General features: G+C 65.1%; 2 protein-coding genes across 5 annotated transcripts in view; both read right to left on the reverse strand.

Moving 5' to 3' along the window:
* Nucleotides 1-1,732, reverse strand: part of SLC12A5 (solute carrier family 12 member 5) — a 32,000-nt gene extending 30,268 nt beyond the window's left edge. Inside the window, exon 1 of one of the 2 annotated variants that reach the window (XM_065031994.1) lies at nt 1,471-1,732. In XM_065031994.1, the coding sequence (XP_064888066.1) occupies nt 1,471-1,579 (109 nt within the window). In that variant the 5' untranslated portion in view covers nt 1,580-1,732. The remainder of the gene's footprint in view (nt 1-1,470) is intronic. The other variant, XM_065031996.1, reaches the window with a different exon arrangement.
* Nucleotides 1,733-2,289: 557 nt separating this feature from the next.
* Nucleotides 2,290-15,760, reverse strand: MMP9 (matrix metallopeptidase 9). Of its 3 annotated transcripts, XM_065032046.1 has the most exons (16): nt 15,551-15,758; nt 12,285-14,392; nt 10,714-10,788; nt 6,583-6,798; nt 6,136-6,374; nt 5,645-5,793; nt 5,328-5,456; nt 5,070-5,243; nt 4,814-4,987; nt 4,501-4,674; nt 4,252-4,407; nt 3,908-4,163; nt 3,622-3,761; nt 3,384-3,534; nt 3,174-3,277; nt 2,290-2,887 (listed from the first exon to the last, which is right to left on the reverse strand). In XM_065032046.1, exons 4-16 carry the CDS (start codon nt 6,724-6,726, stop codon nt 2,778-2,780), a joined length of 2,100 nt encoding a protein of 699 aa, XP_064888118.1. In that variant the 5' UTR covers nt 6,727-6,798; nt 10,714-10,788; nt 12,285-14,392; nt 15,551-15,758; the 3' UTR covers nt 2,290-2,777. The 3 variants fall into 3 exon arrangements, with proteins under 3 accessions (XP_064888118.1, XP_064888120.1, XP_064888119.1); XM_065032048.1 differs by lacking the exon at nt 12,285-14,392 and having other exon boundaries at nt 10,728-10,788; nt 15,551-15,760; XM_065032047.1 differs by lacking the exon at nt 12,285-14,392 and having other exon boundaries at nt 15,551-15,760.

Genomic DNA, 15,760 nt, shown 5'->3' on the forward strand with positions numbered 1-15,760 from the left:
TTCCCCGGTGCTGTGCAGGCAGCTCTGCTGTCTGTAGCCTCACCCCACAGCACCCCCTCCCATCCATACCCTGGAAAGCTGCATCCGCAGCCCTGGGGCCACAGTTCAAAGTGGGACATGAATTGGGGCAGCCTGGGGTCTCTTCTCCATGTCCTCTGTGCCGCCCCAGCTCCTCAGCATGCACCCTGCCACGGCTGTGGCTGACCCATGGTGCAGGGTCCATCCTGGGGCGCCTGCTGGTAGGGCTGAGCCACTGACTGTCCTCTGCAAGGGCCAAGGTCACAGCTCAGCTGACGAGGGACCTCGTTCCTGCACCTCCCCTGATGCAGCCCCTGTGCCATGCCCACTCCCGCTTCCCCCTGGCCAGGCCTGCTCCTTGCCCAGCCCAGCAGATAAGCTGATCCTGGAGGGCCACAGGCCCCGGCCACGGCTCCAGCTCACCACCGGCTGCTCTGCCCCCAGAGGAGCCCATGGCCCCGGCCTAGCCACCCCGGGATGCCATGGCGTGACAAGCACACCCGCTCACCACCAGGTCCAGCCCTTCACCACCTGGCCATAGCCATGATGCCACAGACCAGAGCCCACTTGCGGGGGCAGAGCCTGGCTGGGCCATTGTGGTGTCCATCCAGCTGCTCGCTGCCTCCCACCAGTGCCCTTTGCCGAGGGCGCAAGGTCACAGCTCCACGCAGCACGGTGCTGCCATCGGCTGGGTTTCTGGGATCGATACGGCTCCGGTGACAGCACAGCCTTGCTGCCACGTCCCCCAGGCACTGTGAGGCGACAGCCTGCCGGCCCCAGCGCCAAAGCCCACTGCAGCCCAGTGGGCCACCACCACCACAGGCTGGCGCAGCCTGTCCCCTCGCGCCTTGGGACCTGCAGCCCACCCTCCGTCACAGCTCCCCAGGGAGCAGCATGTAGCCTCACAACCCACAGCTGTCCCCCCATGTCAGCCGCAATCCCAGCTCCGTCCCGCTGCCAGTCCTGCGGGAGCAGGGCCCTGTTCCAAAAGATGATGGGGATGGCGATGGGGCAGAAGAGCTCCCTGAGGGGTGGGGGCAGCCCCTGGGGAGAGCCCAGGGATGAGGGGTCCTGCCCAGGCAGCTGAGATCCATTCCCCCCCCTGCACCCATGTCCCAAGCCCCGCAGCCCCATGCCAGCTCAACTCCAGGGGTTCCCGCAACCCCTGAGGTGTCCAGCTGACTTACAGCCGTCCTGAAGCCACTCTGCACACCCCCACGGTGCCCCGACGGCCCTGCCCTGCTCCGCAGCCCTGTAACGGCCCCTGCCCTGGGAATCCTGCCCCACCGCCCCTGCCCTGCACCATGGACCCTCTTCACAGACCCTGTCCTGCCCACAGACCCTGATCCACCGGCTCTGCCCCACAACCCTCCCCCCCCCGGACCGTGCCCACGGACCTTGCCCCAGAGACCCTGCCCCACGCAACCCTCCCGGCCGTGCCCGGGCGCTCACCTCTGCCGTCGCGGCCGGGCAGGCGGTCGCTCCCCGAGGCGCGGTCGAGCCCTCGGGCGGGCGCGGGGCCGTGGCGGGGTAGCGCGGTGACGGTGAACCGCCGGCTCATGGCCCCGCCGCCTCCACAAGTGGCTCCGGGCCCCGGCGGCCGCCGAGCACGGCCCCGCCGGGCGCTGACCGGGGTCCTAGTGCCCGCGGCACCGCCCGCCGCGCCGCCCCCGCGGCTGCAGGGCTGGCACGGCTGGGCCCGACTCGGATCGGCTGGGCACGGCTCGGCTCGGGTCGACGGGACGAACCGCGAGTCGCTCTGCCCCGCCCAGCCCCACAGTTGCCGTCCCACGGAGGTTGCTGGGACCGGACCCCGCGGGACAGGACGGGACCGCACTCTGCCCCCGCCCTGCGCGGAGCCGTGACTGCTAATTACAGCTAATTATAGCCCCGGGACTGCGGCCGCCCCACCCTGCCACGGCCCCGGCCCCGGCCCCGGCCCCGCTGCGCTCCTCGGGCCGCGCTGGGACGGGTCTGGACCGGCTGGGGCAGGAGGCGCTCTGAAGGGGAGGCGGGGCACGGGGGCTGCACAGGGCGTGGGGCTGGTGGCGGGGGATGTTGGGACCGGGGGCCGTCCTCCCTGGTGGGCCCCAGTGTCCCTTAGGGATCCCAGAGCCCTCTGCAGAAGGAGGGCTTGGCTGCAGCTCCCCCACCCAGTGCCCGCTTCCCCAGCGACGCTGGCACCCCACCCCTTAGGGTGATGCCCCCGGCCTGGCACCTCAGGTGTTTGCTATGCCGTGGCCCCAGACAGCTGACAGAGCACTCGGAGGATGTATCGAAAGAATTGTCTTTATTAAAAATGGGCAGGTGGAGGTTGGCAGAGTGGGCAGCAGGCAGGAGGCAGAGCCCCATGCCCCTGCCCTGGCCAAGTCCCCAGGCACCACCTCCCAGCGGAGCCCAGCCTGACCCAGCATGGCTGGCTCAGGAGAAAGACAAAGTCGTTACAGATCTGTGTGCGGTTTGCACCAGGCAAACGCCTTTGCGCGGCACATCCGGTGCTGGCACAGGCGGCACCGTGCTTGCTGCAGCGAGAGTCCTGCTCCCCAGCCAGGGCCCCGCAAGGGGCAACCCCAGGACTCCCTGTCCCTTCCTGCCAAGGAGACGGCAAAGCTGCCACCTCAGTGGGGGCTGCCCCATGGCTGCCAGGCTGTGCGGCCCCCGATGCCCCGGGGGGTAAGGCTGTGAGATGGGAACCGAGCGGTTGGGAGCAGTGGGCAGGGAGCAGTACGCTGGCTGGAGCCAGGCAGCCAGTCAGGTCCTCAGTGCTCGGGGCACTGCAGGATGTCATACTTGATGTAGCCCACCCGATCCACCTGGTAGCGCGGCGTCATTCTCCAGTAGAAGCTGCCCCGGCAGAAGTGGTATTTGTCTGGGGGAGGAGGGAGGTGGAAGGAGTGGAGGGTCAGCAGGTGGCCAGCCATGCGGGGATCCATCCCAGCAGCCACTCGAGGGGCACATGAGGATCTGGTCCCCTTATGGGCCCTGCCAGCCCCACCACAGGCACTGCAGGGCTGACGGTGTGCCCTGCCCCAGGGCCGATCCCCACAGTGCAGCCCCTGCCCTGCACTGGGTACAGAGGGGCAGCTTCTGTCTGCAGGAGATTCAGGGCAGCCTGGGGGTGACAGCACGGCCCCCACCCAACGGTCCCCACTCACCTTGGTAGAGGAAGACATTGTGTGCGTCGAGGGGGACACCGGTGAAGACATCGTCGGTGGCACGGGGGTAGCCCTTGTCCACCCTCTGGACCTTAACATCCAACCTGTGGGGAGAGAAGAGCTGTGCTGAAGGCTGCTGGGATCCCCCCATCCGAGCCCCTCACTGCAGGGAGCTAGCGGGCACCGCTGTGGCAATCCAGAGCTGCTCACCTCCAGTAGCTCTCCCCACTGAAGAGCAGCACTTTGCCGCGGCCCCGCTGCAGGGCCCCTGAGATGCGGGCGGCTTCCTTCCCGATGCCCAGCTTCTCGATCCCGCGGGGGCCCTGCACACTCTTGCCAGAAAACACCCAGAACTGCCGACCTGCAGTCGGGAGAGAACATGAGAATCAGCTGGCCCCAAGGGTGCCAGCGCAGCACCAGGGTTGAGTGCAGCAGGAGCAGAGCTCACCAGCAAAGAAGAAGACCCTCTTGGTGAGTACATCCTGGAAAGCAGCGTCGATGACAGCTGGGAGGCCGGGCCAGGTGTCTGCAACGGTGAAGGCACCCTGGATGCCTGACTTCCAGAAGGATGAGTGGGTCCAGTATTTCCTGGTGGGGAAGGTCAGCCGTGCTGGTAACCTTGGCCTGGCACAGCTCCCTGTCCCCCGCACCCCTGGCACAGCCCCATGTCCCTCTGTTCCCCCTTGTCACTCTGGCACTCACCAGGGCAGGAGGTGCTGGGCACTGCCACTCACCCGTCCTTGAAGAAATGCAGCTCCCCATTGATCTCTGTGATGGCATCAAAGTTCTTCTCCATGCAGGCATCCTGGCTGGGATCCACAGGAATGGGCTGGGCTGTGGGCTCTGGTGTCTGCTCTTCTTCCTCCTCCTCAGTGGTAGAGGCACTGCCAGCCTCAGTGGGCATAGGCTGGGGCTCCTCGGTGGGCACGGGCTGGGGCTCCTCAGTGGGCACGGGTGAAGGGGCAGTGGGCTCAGGGCCAGAGCCACGACCTGAGCAAAAACAGGGGAGGATGTAAGGCTAGGAGCTGGCCCAGCACAGCGGGACCCCCACCTGATCAGCTGCAGTGCAGCTGCTCACCATAGAGGTACTGGATGCCCTGGACATCATCTGGGTCCAGCTGGAAGTCCTGGACGTAGCGGTACATGGGGTACATCAGGGCCTCCCGCACACTGGAGTGGTCCAGCCCCAGTGAGTGCCCAAACTCATGGGCAGCCACCAGGAAGATGCTGTAACCTGGGAGAAAGTGCTGGTGAGACAGGACACACTGGCCAGGGACTGTGACACCCACAGGGTGGGTCTGGAGGGCACGGGCAGGGGGCCTGGTACCTCTGTCTGGGCAGAAGCCCCACTTCTTGTCGGTGTCATAGTTGCTGGTGGTGGCACACCAGAGCTTGCCGTCCTGCCGGCCCTCGCTGGTGCAGGCACTGTACGACCGCCCCAGGAAGGTGAAGGGGAAGACACACGGGTCCCCCTGGGAGTTGCCGCCAATCACCGCCGTGTCTGCAGCATAGTGTAGCGTCAGTGGGGCTGGCCCTGGCCATGCCAGAAGAACCTGGGACAGCTCCAAAAGCCCTTGGGAGCCCACCCTGTGCACCAAGGCTGGGGATCAGCCACCCTGCGCACCCCTTCCCACTTGCACCTCGGTTGGGGCAGAAGCCGTATTTCTTGTCCTGGTCGAAGTTGGCGGTGGTGGCACACCAGCGGTAGCCGTCAGAGCGCCCATCCGTGGTGCAGCTGTTGTAGGAGGTGCCGTCAAAGATGAAGGGGAAGACGCAGGGGGACCCATCACTGTTGCCACCATTGGTGTAGAGGACTGCAGGGCGAGGAGGGGTGAGGGTGGCCCCCAACACCCGTGACACCGGGCAGGGCCTGCAGCCACGGCTGCTGCTACTCACGTTCGCTGGGGCAGAAGCCGTATTTCTTGTCCCGGTCGTAGCTGGCGGTGGTGGCACACCAGGGCAGCCCATCCGTGCGCCCCTCTGTGATGCACCGGGAGTACGAGTGGCCCTCGAAGACGAAGGGGAAGTGGCAGTCGGCCCCATTGGCATTCCCGTGGCGGGTCTTCACCACTGCTCGAGAGAGGGGCAGCTCAGTGACAGGGCTGGGGTGGGCACCACCAGCCCCTCCCCTGACCCGCCAGGCCCTGCCCTTACCTAAGCCAGTTCCCAGCGTCCAGAACTCATCGTCATCGAAGTGGGCATCACCCTGGATCCCCTGACCCGGAGGAAAGGCGTGCGCCAAGAGCCCATCCTTGCCATCAAAGGGGTACCCGTCCCCATGCTCTATGGGAACAAGCACTTTCAGAGCCAGCCCACTCAGAGGAGCCCCAACATGCCCCGCTCGCACACGGACCCTGAGCACATGAGCCCTGTGCAGCCCCTGTGTGGCCAGAGGGACACGGGTGAGACCTCCAGGCAGGGCACATGTCCCCGCGGCTGAGCTGGGTCCTGGCCTTGCTACGGGACATCACCTTGACTGCCAAACATGATCATGATGTCTGCCTCGCCACTGTATATTTGGGTGAAGGTGAGGGGGGTCACGTCGCTCCACACTTTGAACGCCCGCTTGAAAGCATCATCGATGACAGCACGGTCCAGGTCAGGGGAGTAGTTCATCACCCTGCAGGGGAGTCAGCACTGCCAGGTCCCAGCTTGTGCCACAGGACTGACTCTGCTCTGGGCATGCAGCTGGGATGTGTCCCTGTCCCGGGAGGGGACAGCAGTGCTGGCACGGCTGGGCAGAGCAGCCGGCCACTGCCCTCGGGCCAGGGCTCAGATGCTCTCCCGGGCACCAGGGAGCAGATGTTGCCCCTGTGCCGGCATGGCCAGCTCTGCTGAGACCCAGCTGTGCTGCCTGGCTGCCCCGAGGCTGCTGCCCTGCCTGCACCCTCAAGCCCGTCTGCATCGCCTGAGGACCATCGCCCCACGGGCATGAGCCTGATCTCCTGGGGCAGAGACTCACCGGTACGTCAGGTCCGTGTGTTCCCACTTGAGGTCCCCCTCGAAGGTGAGGAAGGTTCCCACGTCGGGGACACCGCAGCGGGGGGCTCGCATGGCCTCCAGCGTACCGGCATCCAGCTCCCCTGTCTCCTCCAGGCCCAGCTGCTTCTGCATCTTGCGCAGTGCCTTGGTCAGGGACACCTGCTTGTCACCTGTCCTTGCCTCCCGCTCCGTGGTGTAGCCGAAGCGCAGCAGGTAGCTCTGGGGAGAAAAGGCACCAGAGGGCTGAGCAGGGCAGGAGGGGGCTTGGGCAGCTCCGAGCAGTGCATACCCTAGTGCCCACCCCCAGGCCAGGTAGCCCCGGGGCACAGGGGGACGGGCAGCACTGAGCTTGGCCCACAGCGCCACGTTGCCGCTCCAGGAGCTGCTTGGGGTGCCAGGAGGGGCAGTCTGGCCGTGCTCCCCTCACCTCAGCCAGCTCCACATCTGACAGGCCACTGAGCAGCTCTCCAGGGAAGGTGACCAGTGCCCGTGGCTTGTTCTGGAGAGGAGCTGCGCCACAGGAGAGGGCCAGCAGCCCCACGGCCAGTGGGGCCAGCAGGACAAGGGCCATGGTGGTGGCAGGAGGGCTGTGGCTGTGCTGGGTCCCTGCCGCTCTGCTCCTGGTGCCGCTGGGCTCCCGCTCCTATTTATGCATCAGAGAGGCAGTGAGTCACCCTCAGACCCCCCAGCGCCGACTCACGCTTCCTTCCCACGGTGACGAAACGCACACTCAGGCTCCTCCATTCCTGCCTTAACTGTTTCATCACCTTGTTTACTAAACATGCTGGGTCCCACAGCCATGCACGGTGTGAGGGACAGCGGCCGGGGGCTGTGCTGGGGTGCAGCACAGCCTGGCTGCCCCATGGCAGGGCAGCGGCGAGGGGCATCGTCCTGCCAGCTCCATGGCCATGGTGGCAGCAGGGACAGCAGTGGGTCGTGGAGGCTGGACAGGCACTCGGGACACCGCAGCCATGTCACTGCACCAGCCGACACCAAGCTTGCTAGCTGAGGGCTGATGCTGCCGGAGCTGGAGCTGTGGGGCCAGAGCAGCTGCCAGGACTGCACAGGCAGAGCTGGCAGGAGAGCTGCCCAGAGCCCCGGCACCAGCATCTCCTCTGCACCGGAGCTGTGCACTAGCGCTCAGGCCCTCACCGGGACACGGCGTCCATCCCCACATCCCCACCGCAGCTGCATCACCCTGGTGGGCAGAGTGCTCCTGGCACAGGGGGTCCCTGTGGCTTATCACCCCATGGCTACTTCCAAGCCCCTGACGGTGCCGTGGGACATGGGATGCCCTGTCCTTGCTGTTGGCTGTTTCGCAGGGCTCTGCTGACTCAAGTTCTCTGGCGCAGCACAAACCTCGCCATTGGCATGCGTTTTCCTGCTTCTCCCAAAGTGCCGACGCTTGTGGGAACCCAAGTGGTGAAGGGGAAAGCAAACAGGGACAAGGAGCGAGGGGAAAACAGATGGCAAAGCCGAGAGAAAGGTGCAGTGTCAGCGAGGAAGGTGGGAGGGCCAGTGCAGCCCAGCAACACTGCCCAAGATACGGGTCCCAGGACAGGTCGCCCTACCCCATCTCTTGCTAAGCCCAGCCTTGCGGGATCTCCCTGAGCCCTCAGCTGTCCCCAGCAAGACGATCTCCCCAGCCCAGCCCTGTTGCTGCCCTGCGCTTCCTGAGACCCCAGCCTGTGTCCCTGCAGCCACCCCCTCCCTGCATTGCCCTGGCTCTGGCTGAGCCAAACACACACTGGGGCCGCAGCCGGGCACTCACAGGCAGTGCAAACCCCCCCGGGAGGAATCGGAGCTGAGAAATTGCGGGGTTGCCTCACTCCCCGCCACAGCCATGCAAGAGCATCCCCGGTTCCCACGCGGAGGAAGTTGCCCCATAAGCATCCGCTGTCCTGTGCCCCGATGTGACAAACACGTCTGGCCCATGGTGCCCGCACACAGCCCCCTCCTGCGGGACGCAGGCCATGGACCCCTCAGCCAGGCCACCCCCACTGTCTCCCCCCCGACGGGGTCCAGCCTGCTGCCCCTCATGTGCGGCCCAGCTCCTTGCAAGGCAGGAGGCAGCAGCTCCCCATGTGAGGATGGGACTCTGCCGAGGTGTCCCAAGGTCCCTGAGCAGCACTGGCCAGAACGGGCTGGGAGTGAGCAATGGCAGCAGGAGCTGTGAGCCATGGACCCGCACACCACACAGCCCATCCCGCCAGCGCCCATGTGCTCTGGGGTGCACTGGTGGGTCCATGGCAAATGGCCCCAAGCACCCTCATGCTGGACACCTGGGGTCCTAGAGGGGCTGCTGGCCACAGCTCTGCCTCTCGGCCCAGCCTCTCCCACTGACTCATGGCCCCGCTCACCAGCTTCCTCATGGCACCAGCACGGGGGAATTTCTGGTGACTCTCTGGAGGCTCCACAGGGAGCAGGGGCAGGGCTGGGGCAGGAGGGAAACCCCCGCGTCTGCAGCACCAGCAGCCTCAGCGTGCTGGGCAGGGGAACTCCACGGGGACGGGTTGGCACTGCCAGCATGAGCCCCACAGGCACCCCCAGCCCTGCGTGGGGCAGCTCTGGCCAGGAGCTCGTTATGGCACACCTCCCGGCACTGACAGGTGCCCGGGGTGCTCAGGGCAGCTACTGGTGGGAGAGCGGGGTGCTGGGGAGCAGAGATAGTGCAGGGGATGGCTTTTGGCTGCCAGGGACATCAGGACCACCGAGGGGCTCTGCCCAGCCTGTATCTGCACCGGGGCCCCGTTTGCACCCAGAGCCCCGCGAGGACAAATGATATGGAAAAACCCACGCAAACATCCTTGGTCCCAGCTTCTACCCAAGCCACGAGGCTGGCTGTCACCACCGCGGCTGCCGAAAGGGGAAGGAACAGCCACGGCAGCCCCTTCCCACGCCATTACTCATGACCACTATCAGGCAGACCCCCGTGGGAAACTGCTCTGGGACCCTGACTGGGGTGGACGCCTGCCTGGGTCCCTGCCCACAGAGCTGACAGCACATGGTGGCACCGCTGCCATGCTGTGGGTCTCCAGATGGGCCAGCAGCGAGGTCTGAGGGTCCTGCATGGAGACAGGGACCCCCGAGCTGAGCCCAGACCCTCCCCAGCTCCATTTCCCCGGCTCAAGCAAGCAGAGTGGGGCTCAGCTGGGGAGGGTGCTGGCACCAGCCGGCCAGGGGAGAGCCCCGAGAGTCACAGTCATGAGGTGCACCAGGGTGGCAAAGCTGGAAGCAGAGCCCAGGAGCGGGTGGGCAAGGGGACACCCAGCTGTCACAGTCACTGCCCTGTAGCTGAGCACCCAAGGAGATGTGCGGGGAATGGTGGGGGATGCGGGAGTGAAGGGCAGGTCCTGGCAAGGGCCAGGCAGGAGCACGGCGGTGTGTGGTGGCAAGGGGAAGCGGGGCTGAAGAGAGTCAGCATCTTGTGCGGGTGAGACAGCACCGGGTCGCAGAGAGCACAGCACTGGCACCGTGGGGAGGCACGGCCAGTACAGAGGGCAGGGACTGTTCGGGCCTGGCAGACCCCATGGCACAGCCAGGAGCCCTGGCTGCCAGGCAGGGCACCAGCATGAGCCCCCAGCCCCAGCACAGCACCCCAAGTCCAGTGCTGCCCCATGCCACAGGCTCTGCAGTGCCCTGAGCCCAGGGAGCAGAGCTGCCACCCCCGCCAGCACCCGCCTGCCCCACCGCACACTGGCACCAGGATGCTTGGCGTGGGAGCAGGACTGAAGGCAAAGGGACCAGCTCTGCGTCAGAGGCTTGGAAGCCCCACTGCTCCTGCTCAAGGGCTCCAGACAGAAACAACATTCCTGCACACGCTTCCCGTATCTGCTGCCCCGCTGCCGGGCCGTGCATGGGCTGGGTCACATCCTCCAGCTGCGCCCAGGACCCTTCTTGGCAAAGTGTGCCGCATGCCACGGCCCCACGCGCTGCCGGCCCCGCTTTGCCCCGTTCCACGTGTCCCCTGCTCTGCGGGTGCACCTGCTCATCACCCTGCCCGTCCCTGCCAGACTCTGCCTGCCGGTGCCTCACTTGGGAAACTCCCCACCCTCTCACCAGCTTCTTGCAAATTGTTTGCCCATTTGCCCAGGCGGGAGGCTCGTCCTGTCCCCAGCCCCAGTACTGCTGCTCCCCACAGCTGCTCATCTGGGTGAGGATGAGGAGGATGACGCAGCCAGTGTCACCTCTGCCCTGCAGGCACTGAAACCAGCGCTGCAGTTTCACCACGCAGCAGCACCAATCCCAGCTCCTAACAGCACATGGTGGATCCCCCGGCTGTCACACGGCACCCAGGTGGGTGGCACAGTCACCCCCTGCATCAGGCTGGGACATCCCCCCTCCACACCTTCCCCAGCCCCTTGGCACCCTTCAAAACCCCATCTGCTGGGGTTCCCTGGGGATGCTGGAGCCGGGATCTCCCACCTGTGCTCTGCTCCTTGGGGTGGCGGGGCTGGCGCCCGGCCTGCCAGACACAGTCATGCCAATGGCGGAGGGGACCCTGCGCCTCGCAGAGCCCACACGGAGCCCTTGCTGTGCAGCACAGCCCTGCACTCACCTGAGCTTGCTCACCTCTGCAGGATGGGGAGGAATCCACACTCCTGGCTGCCAGGAAGTGCTCCAGTTGGGAAATCTGGGAAGAGATTGAAGAAAGCAGTCAGCCTCTCTGAAGAAACTAGAGGCCTCTGAAATGGCCTTGGTTTTCGATCCAGATGGAAAACTGCCCAGACCGCCGCATCTGCCGGGGAGCAGCAGAGAGCCCGGCAGCCCCAGGCAGCCCCAGGCAGCCCCAGGCTCCAGGGAAGGGCTGCAAGAGCTCCCAACGCCGAGCGGCTCTTGTGTTTCATGACTTGCTTCACTCTAAACTCACCCCTTGAACCTCATCCCGGCTCAGCCTTTGCCTCCAGCTTTGAGCAACCCGTGTTCCACCGAGCCCTCCCTGGCTGCGGGAGGTTCAGACATGTTGGGGGGCACAGGGGCCAGGGGCTGCCCTGGCTCCCCCAGGCTGCATGGAGCAGCACTGAGACTTCGTCACCTGCGGCAGCTTTGGGAAGGGGTGTTCATGGGCAGCCCTGCTGCCACTGTCCTCTCAGGCACCCGGAGCCATCCCCGCCTGGGGGACCCGCAGGATCAGGCCCATCTCCTGCACCCCATGGGGGCTGGGAGGGGAGCAGGATGGGGCCGGGCGGCCACGGGCTCCTGGAGGCACAGCTGCTGCGCCGGCACAGCACGGGTGGGCAGCGCTTTGTTCCCTGGGGGCGAGATGGGCACGGCAGCTGCCTGCTAAAACGGGAAGAGCAGCAATTGTGTGACAATGACGGCAAACCTGCCTGCCTGACCAGCGCACGGAGGGGACAGTGCGGCGCCAGGAACCCGCCGGTTGCCAGCAACAAAACGGCTCAGGAATAAGAAGCGGGGGTTTGTAGAAGGTGAAATATGGGCAAAACTGGTTGTATTTAATTGTAAACTACAAGAAGCAGAAGGAAGAGTGGTAGATGCAACATGCTCGAATTTCAGTAAAACATTTGACAACTGTTCTAATGCTCGCTGCCAAATTAATTCAGAGCGGCTCAGTTGTCAACACAGGCATATGGACAAAGCCTAGGCAGCCAGGGATGGCAAACAGCCCGACGGCCGGGAGCTGCCGGGCTGCACCACTGCAGGGTCTCCTAAAGCCCCTTCTGCAGGCATGGGTGCCATGGGAGATGGGATGGCAGCTGCCGGGCCACGGGGACATGGAGACAGCGAGAGCTGCCGTGCTGCCAGGGAAGAATGGCTGGAGACCAGAGCCAGAGCCACCAGCCCTGGGGAGCTGCTGTGTCCGCAGCCCCATGGGCATGTCCCAGGACCTCGTGGCACAGCAACCCCACAGCCCGGCGACCTCCTCTCTGGGGCAGGGGGCACTGACCAGACCAGCAGCATAGCCAGAGCTGCCGTGGGGCTCAGGGCGGCTGTGCCGGGTCCTGGCAGGCCTGGGGGGGCTGTGCAGGCCAGGAGCCCCTGTGGCAAAACTGAGGCCAAGCTGCCCCGCGCGTGCAATGGGACCGGCCTGGCACTGCACATACACAGCCCGCCTTGTTTTTTTTACTTATATTTCAGTAATTTGCTGATTAGCCTTTTTTAACTAACCAGCAGTGATGAATCAGCAGCGGAGGAGAGGGTGGAAGCCAGCGGCCTTGGACCATGGTTCCGAGGTCTCAGGTTCTGGGAAGGAAACCACAGGATCCCTCCAGAAGGGAAAACAACAGCCAGCAGCAGCAGTGCATCTGGCAGCGTGGAGGGGCCAGCAGGGCTGTAGCTGTTCCTGTCCAGCAGCTCACAACCCAGCCTGGAGTGGCTGTCGGTGGCCCCAGAGCCTGGTGGCAACGGCAGCCACGGCTCTGGCTGGGCAGGATGAGACGGAAGGCAGCACACAGCTCAGCACCATTCCTGAGGCCACAGGCAGGAGGGCACCAAGGGCCCCGGGAGCACCAGGACACACGGACAGAGCAGGGACCCTCCACGGGCAGGGTGGCAGCGGAACACACGGACAGAGCTGGGCTCCAGGGAGCCACCTCCTGCCAGATCTCACTGGGGTCAGTGGCCTTGGCCTGGCCCTTCGTCAGCTCCTGAGCCTGGGGAGAGAGGGAGCAGCTCCTGCTATCTCGGGAGCGCGCCAGGGCCCATCACAGGGTGCCGCAGCAGATGGGTGTTTTCCTGCAGCGCTCCCATTGCGCCCTGGCAGCGCAGAGCCCGGTGCCGCCAGCACCATGGGGACGCTGCTCCCCGGGCACACGCTGTCCTCCTCGCTGCCACCCCGGCACGGAGCGATCCCCCGGGAGCTTCCTCAGGAGCCGCCGGTGCTGGGAAGGATCCGGGCGGTGATGCAATCTGGGGTGAAGAAAAAACCATTTCCTGCAGCAAGGGCTGTTTTGCTCAATGTTTTACAAAATGTGCTGATGCAACTGCCCGTCCCAGGTGGGATATAAACACCAGCCTGGTTGATGTGGATCCGTGCCTTGCAGCTACACAAACATTGCCAGCAATGTTTTCTTTAAAAAAGGAAACAAGGAGGAACAAACAGCGCGGACACAAAATCCCTGACTGCGGAAGGGCTCGGGTTGCGGGGGGGGCCCTGCGCTCAGCACCGGCCACCACCTAATCTGGGACAATGACCGAGCCTGGGAGCTCACGGGCAGTGCAGGGGACAAACTGCCATGGGTACCAGCGCTCCCACCCCGGTACAAATCAGCTTCAGATCCCACGTGAGTCTTATCGCTTTGCTCTCCAGGCACAAGAGGTTGTGTTGTCATCTCAGCCAGTTCCCAAAAGGCCTCTATCCTGGCGCTCCCCGCACCAAGATATTTGGACACACAACCAACATGTGCCACAGCCATTTTTGGATTCTTTTAAGCCTCTTGCCGACATTTCTTTGTTTTCTTTGGCCGTGAAAGGATTTCGGGCACGGGAGCTGCAATGGCAGAGCACTATCAGAGGAGCTGTTCTTGGAAACTCCCTGCTTACCCCTGCCTGGGGCCTCGCAGTGTTTTTAAAAATAGCAGGTGACCATCCCAGCAAAGCTCCTGCTGGTACAGCGCTGTGAGGCAGAGGACACAGTACCTCTGCATGGAACAGGGAAGCTTTAGGAAACTTTCCACCAGTCACGCCAGCATCAGGAGGGTCCGTGCGAGCCCCCGGAGCCACCATCCATGGGGAACAGCCCCCATCTGGCTCAGCGGCTGAGCACAGGCACAAAGAGAGGAACCTGCCAGGCCCATGGGATCCATTCTGTTCCCTCCACCCAAGAGGCAGCTTCTGCCAGGGGTTCCTCCTCGCCCCCCCAAAAGATGGAGCTTTCCCCAACAGGGAGCATGGGGATGTCCCAGCACTCAGACAGCACCACCAGCTCCCCTGGCCTGAGCCACGGAGAGGGGACATATGGGGAGGGGACAATGTCCACAGGGGCCTCTAGTGTCCTCCCAGCTTCACCTCCCTCACAGCAACTGCCAAGCTATGCAGGGTTGCGTTGAAGAGGAGAAATAGAAAAAAAACAAACCAAACCAAACCAAACCCAGCTCCTTGGTCTCTCTCAGCTCAGACTCAACAGTGATGGCAGCAGTTGGCTGGGCACAGGGACTCGGCACCTGCGTCACCGTCAGGCACAGGGACTTGTCACCCGCTTCACTGTTGGGCAGCGCTGCCACAGCCTGGGGTGGGTCCCGCTGGCGCTGCCTCCCTGGGACAGGGAGGGCACGAACCTGCCGAGGGTGGATGTAATTAGCTTGAAACCGAGCCAGAAGATGCAAGTGCACCAGGATGGTGGTTCAGCAGCACACAGTGCCACTGGGACACCTTGCCTGGGGCAGGAGGTGCCAGAGGGACTGAGGGAGCAGCAGAGTCTGGGTCTGGGGGGCTGGATCCGGCCCCCACCCCTCACCCTGGAAAAGCACCATGGCCAGACACCAAGTGCTGGCCCGGCCCACCCACTGTCCAACACTGGCCCTCAGCTTTCTGGCAGGCCAGCTCTGCACTTGCAGACTGTGCCAGATGACACAGTCTGTCCTCCTGCCGCTGGCACCGCATCAGCACCAGCTCTGTACCGGCCACTCTGGCCAGCAAGACCAGGCACCTGCCCGCCCAGAGCTGCTCTGCATGGAGCCGCAGTGCAGGTGATGCAGCCTGGTGGCCCCGGGGCCTGGCCAGGACACGCCACCTCAGCCCCACGCCCAGCGAGTGTGTCCACGTACAAGGACCAAGCAACAGGTTCAGCCCAATGTGTCCTGGCCTCGGGAGAGCACAGGCACAACGCAGCTCCTTTCTTCCAAAATAACCCAACATAAAGACGTTCTCAGTCAAGCACTGCAGCATGAGAAACCCCAGTGAGAGTGAGGAGCCGCCCAAGCTGGAGATGGTTAAAGCTGTTGGCGCGGAGCTGGGCCAAGCCTGGGGCTCCCTGTGCACAGCTGCACACAGCGCCAGCGCTGGCACACCGCGGTGCTGCCGGAGAGCCCGGGCAGCCGCCGGCCCCGCGCGCAGCCCTGCGAGGACACGGCGGCGGCAGGGGGCTGGGAGCCCCGGCCAGGCCGGAGCAGCCCCAGCCCGGGCGGGTGCGGGAGGTGCTGACAGTCCGGGCACCCATCGCCATGCACCCGGGGTGACGGTTCAGTCGGGGGAACAGGGGACGGCGGCTGCTGTTCGACTGCAGAACCGCCGAGACAGCGACGTTTGGACTCCCAAGGGAGAACGAACCCGCCCGGCCCGGCAGAGCCGGGGAAGAGCTCTGAACGGCCCGGGCTGTGCAGCCCCCAGGCGGGCCCGGGCCCCTCATGAACGCCCAGCGGAGCCTCCGCAGCTCGGCCGCGCCGCTCCAGCGCCGATCGGCGCCGCTGGGCCTGCGGACGGGACCAGGAGCCTACCTGGGCCACGTGGCCACCGCGGGCACCGAGCGGCGGCGAAGCGCCGGGGCTGGGGGCACCGCGGGACGGGACAGGACAGGGGCGGGCGCGGTGCCGGTACCGCAGAGCCGCCCTCCCCTGGACCGGACGGGACCGCTGGGGCTGCCGGCGGGAGGGCGCGGAGGAGCCGGAGACACCCGAGACCCCTGGCCCGTCACTGCCACTTCCGCC

Source organism: Columba livia, chromosome 16 (assembly GCF_036013475.1).
Source record: "Columba livia isolate bColLiv1 breed racing homer chromosome 16, bColLiv1.pat.W.v2, whole genome shotgun sequence".
NCBI lineage: Eukaryota > Metazoa > Chordata > Aves > Columbiformes > Columbidae > Columba > Columba livia.

Coding starts and splice junctions, on each gene's coding strand:
- MMP9 (XM_065032048.1), bottom strand. CDS start 6,726: ATGGCCCTTGTCCTGCTGGCCCCACTGGCCGTGGGGCTGCTGGCCCTC. Junction 5,457..5,644: donor GATCATGTTTGGCAGTCAAG/GTGATGTCCCGT, acceptor TTGTTCCCATAG/AGCATGGGGACGGGTACCCC. Junction 4,164..4,251: donor GGGCATCCAGTACCTCTATG/GTGAGCAGCTGC, acceptor GTTTTTGCTCAG/GTCGTGGCTCTGGCCCTGAG.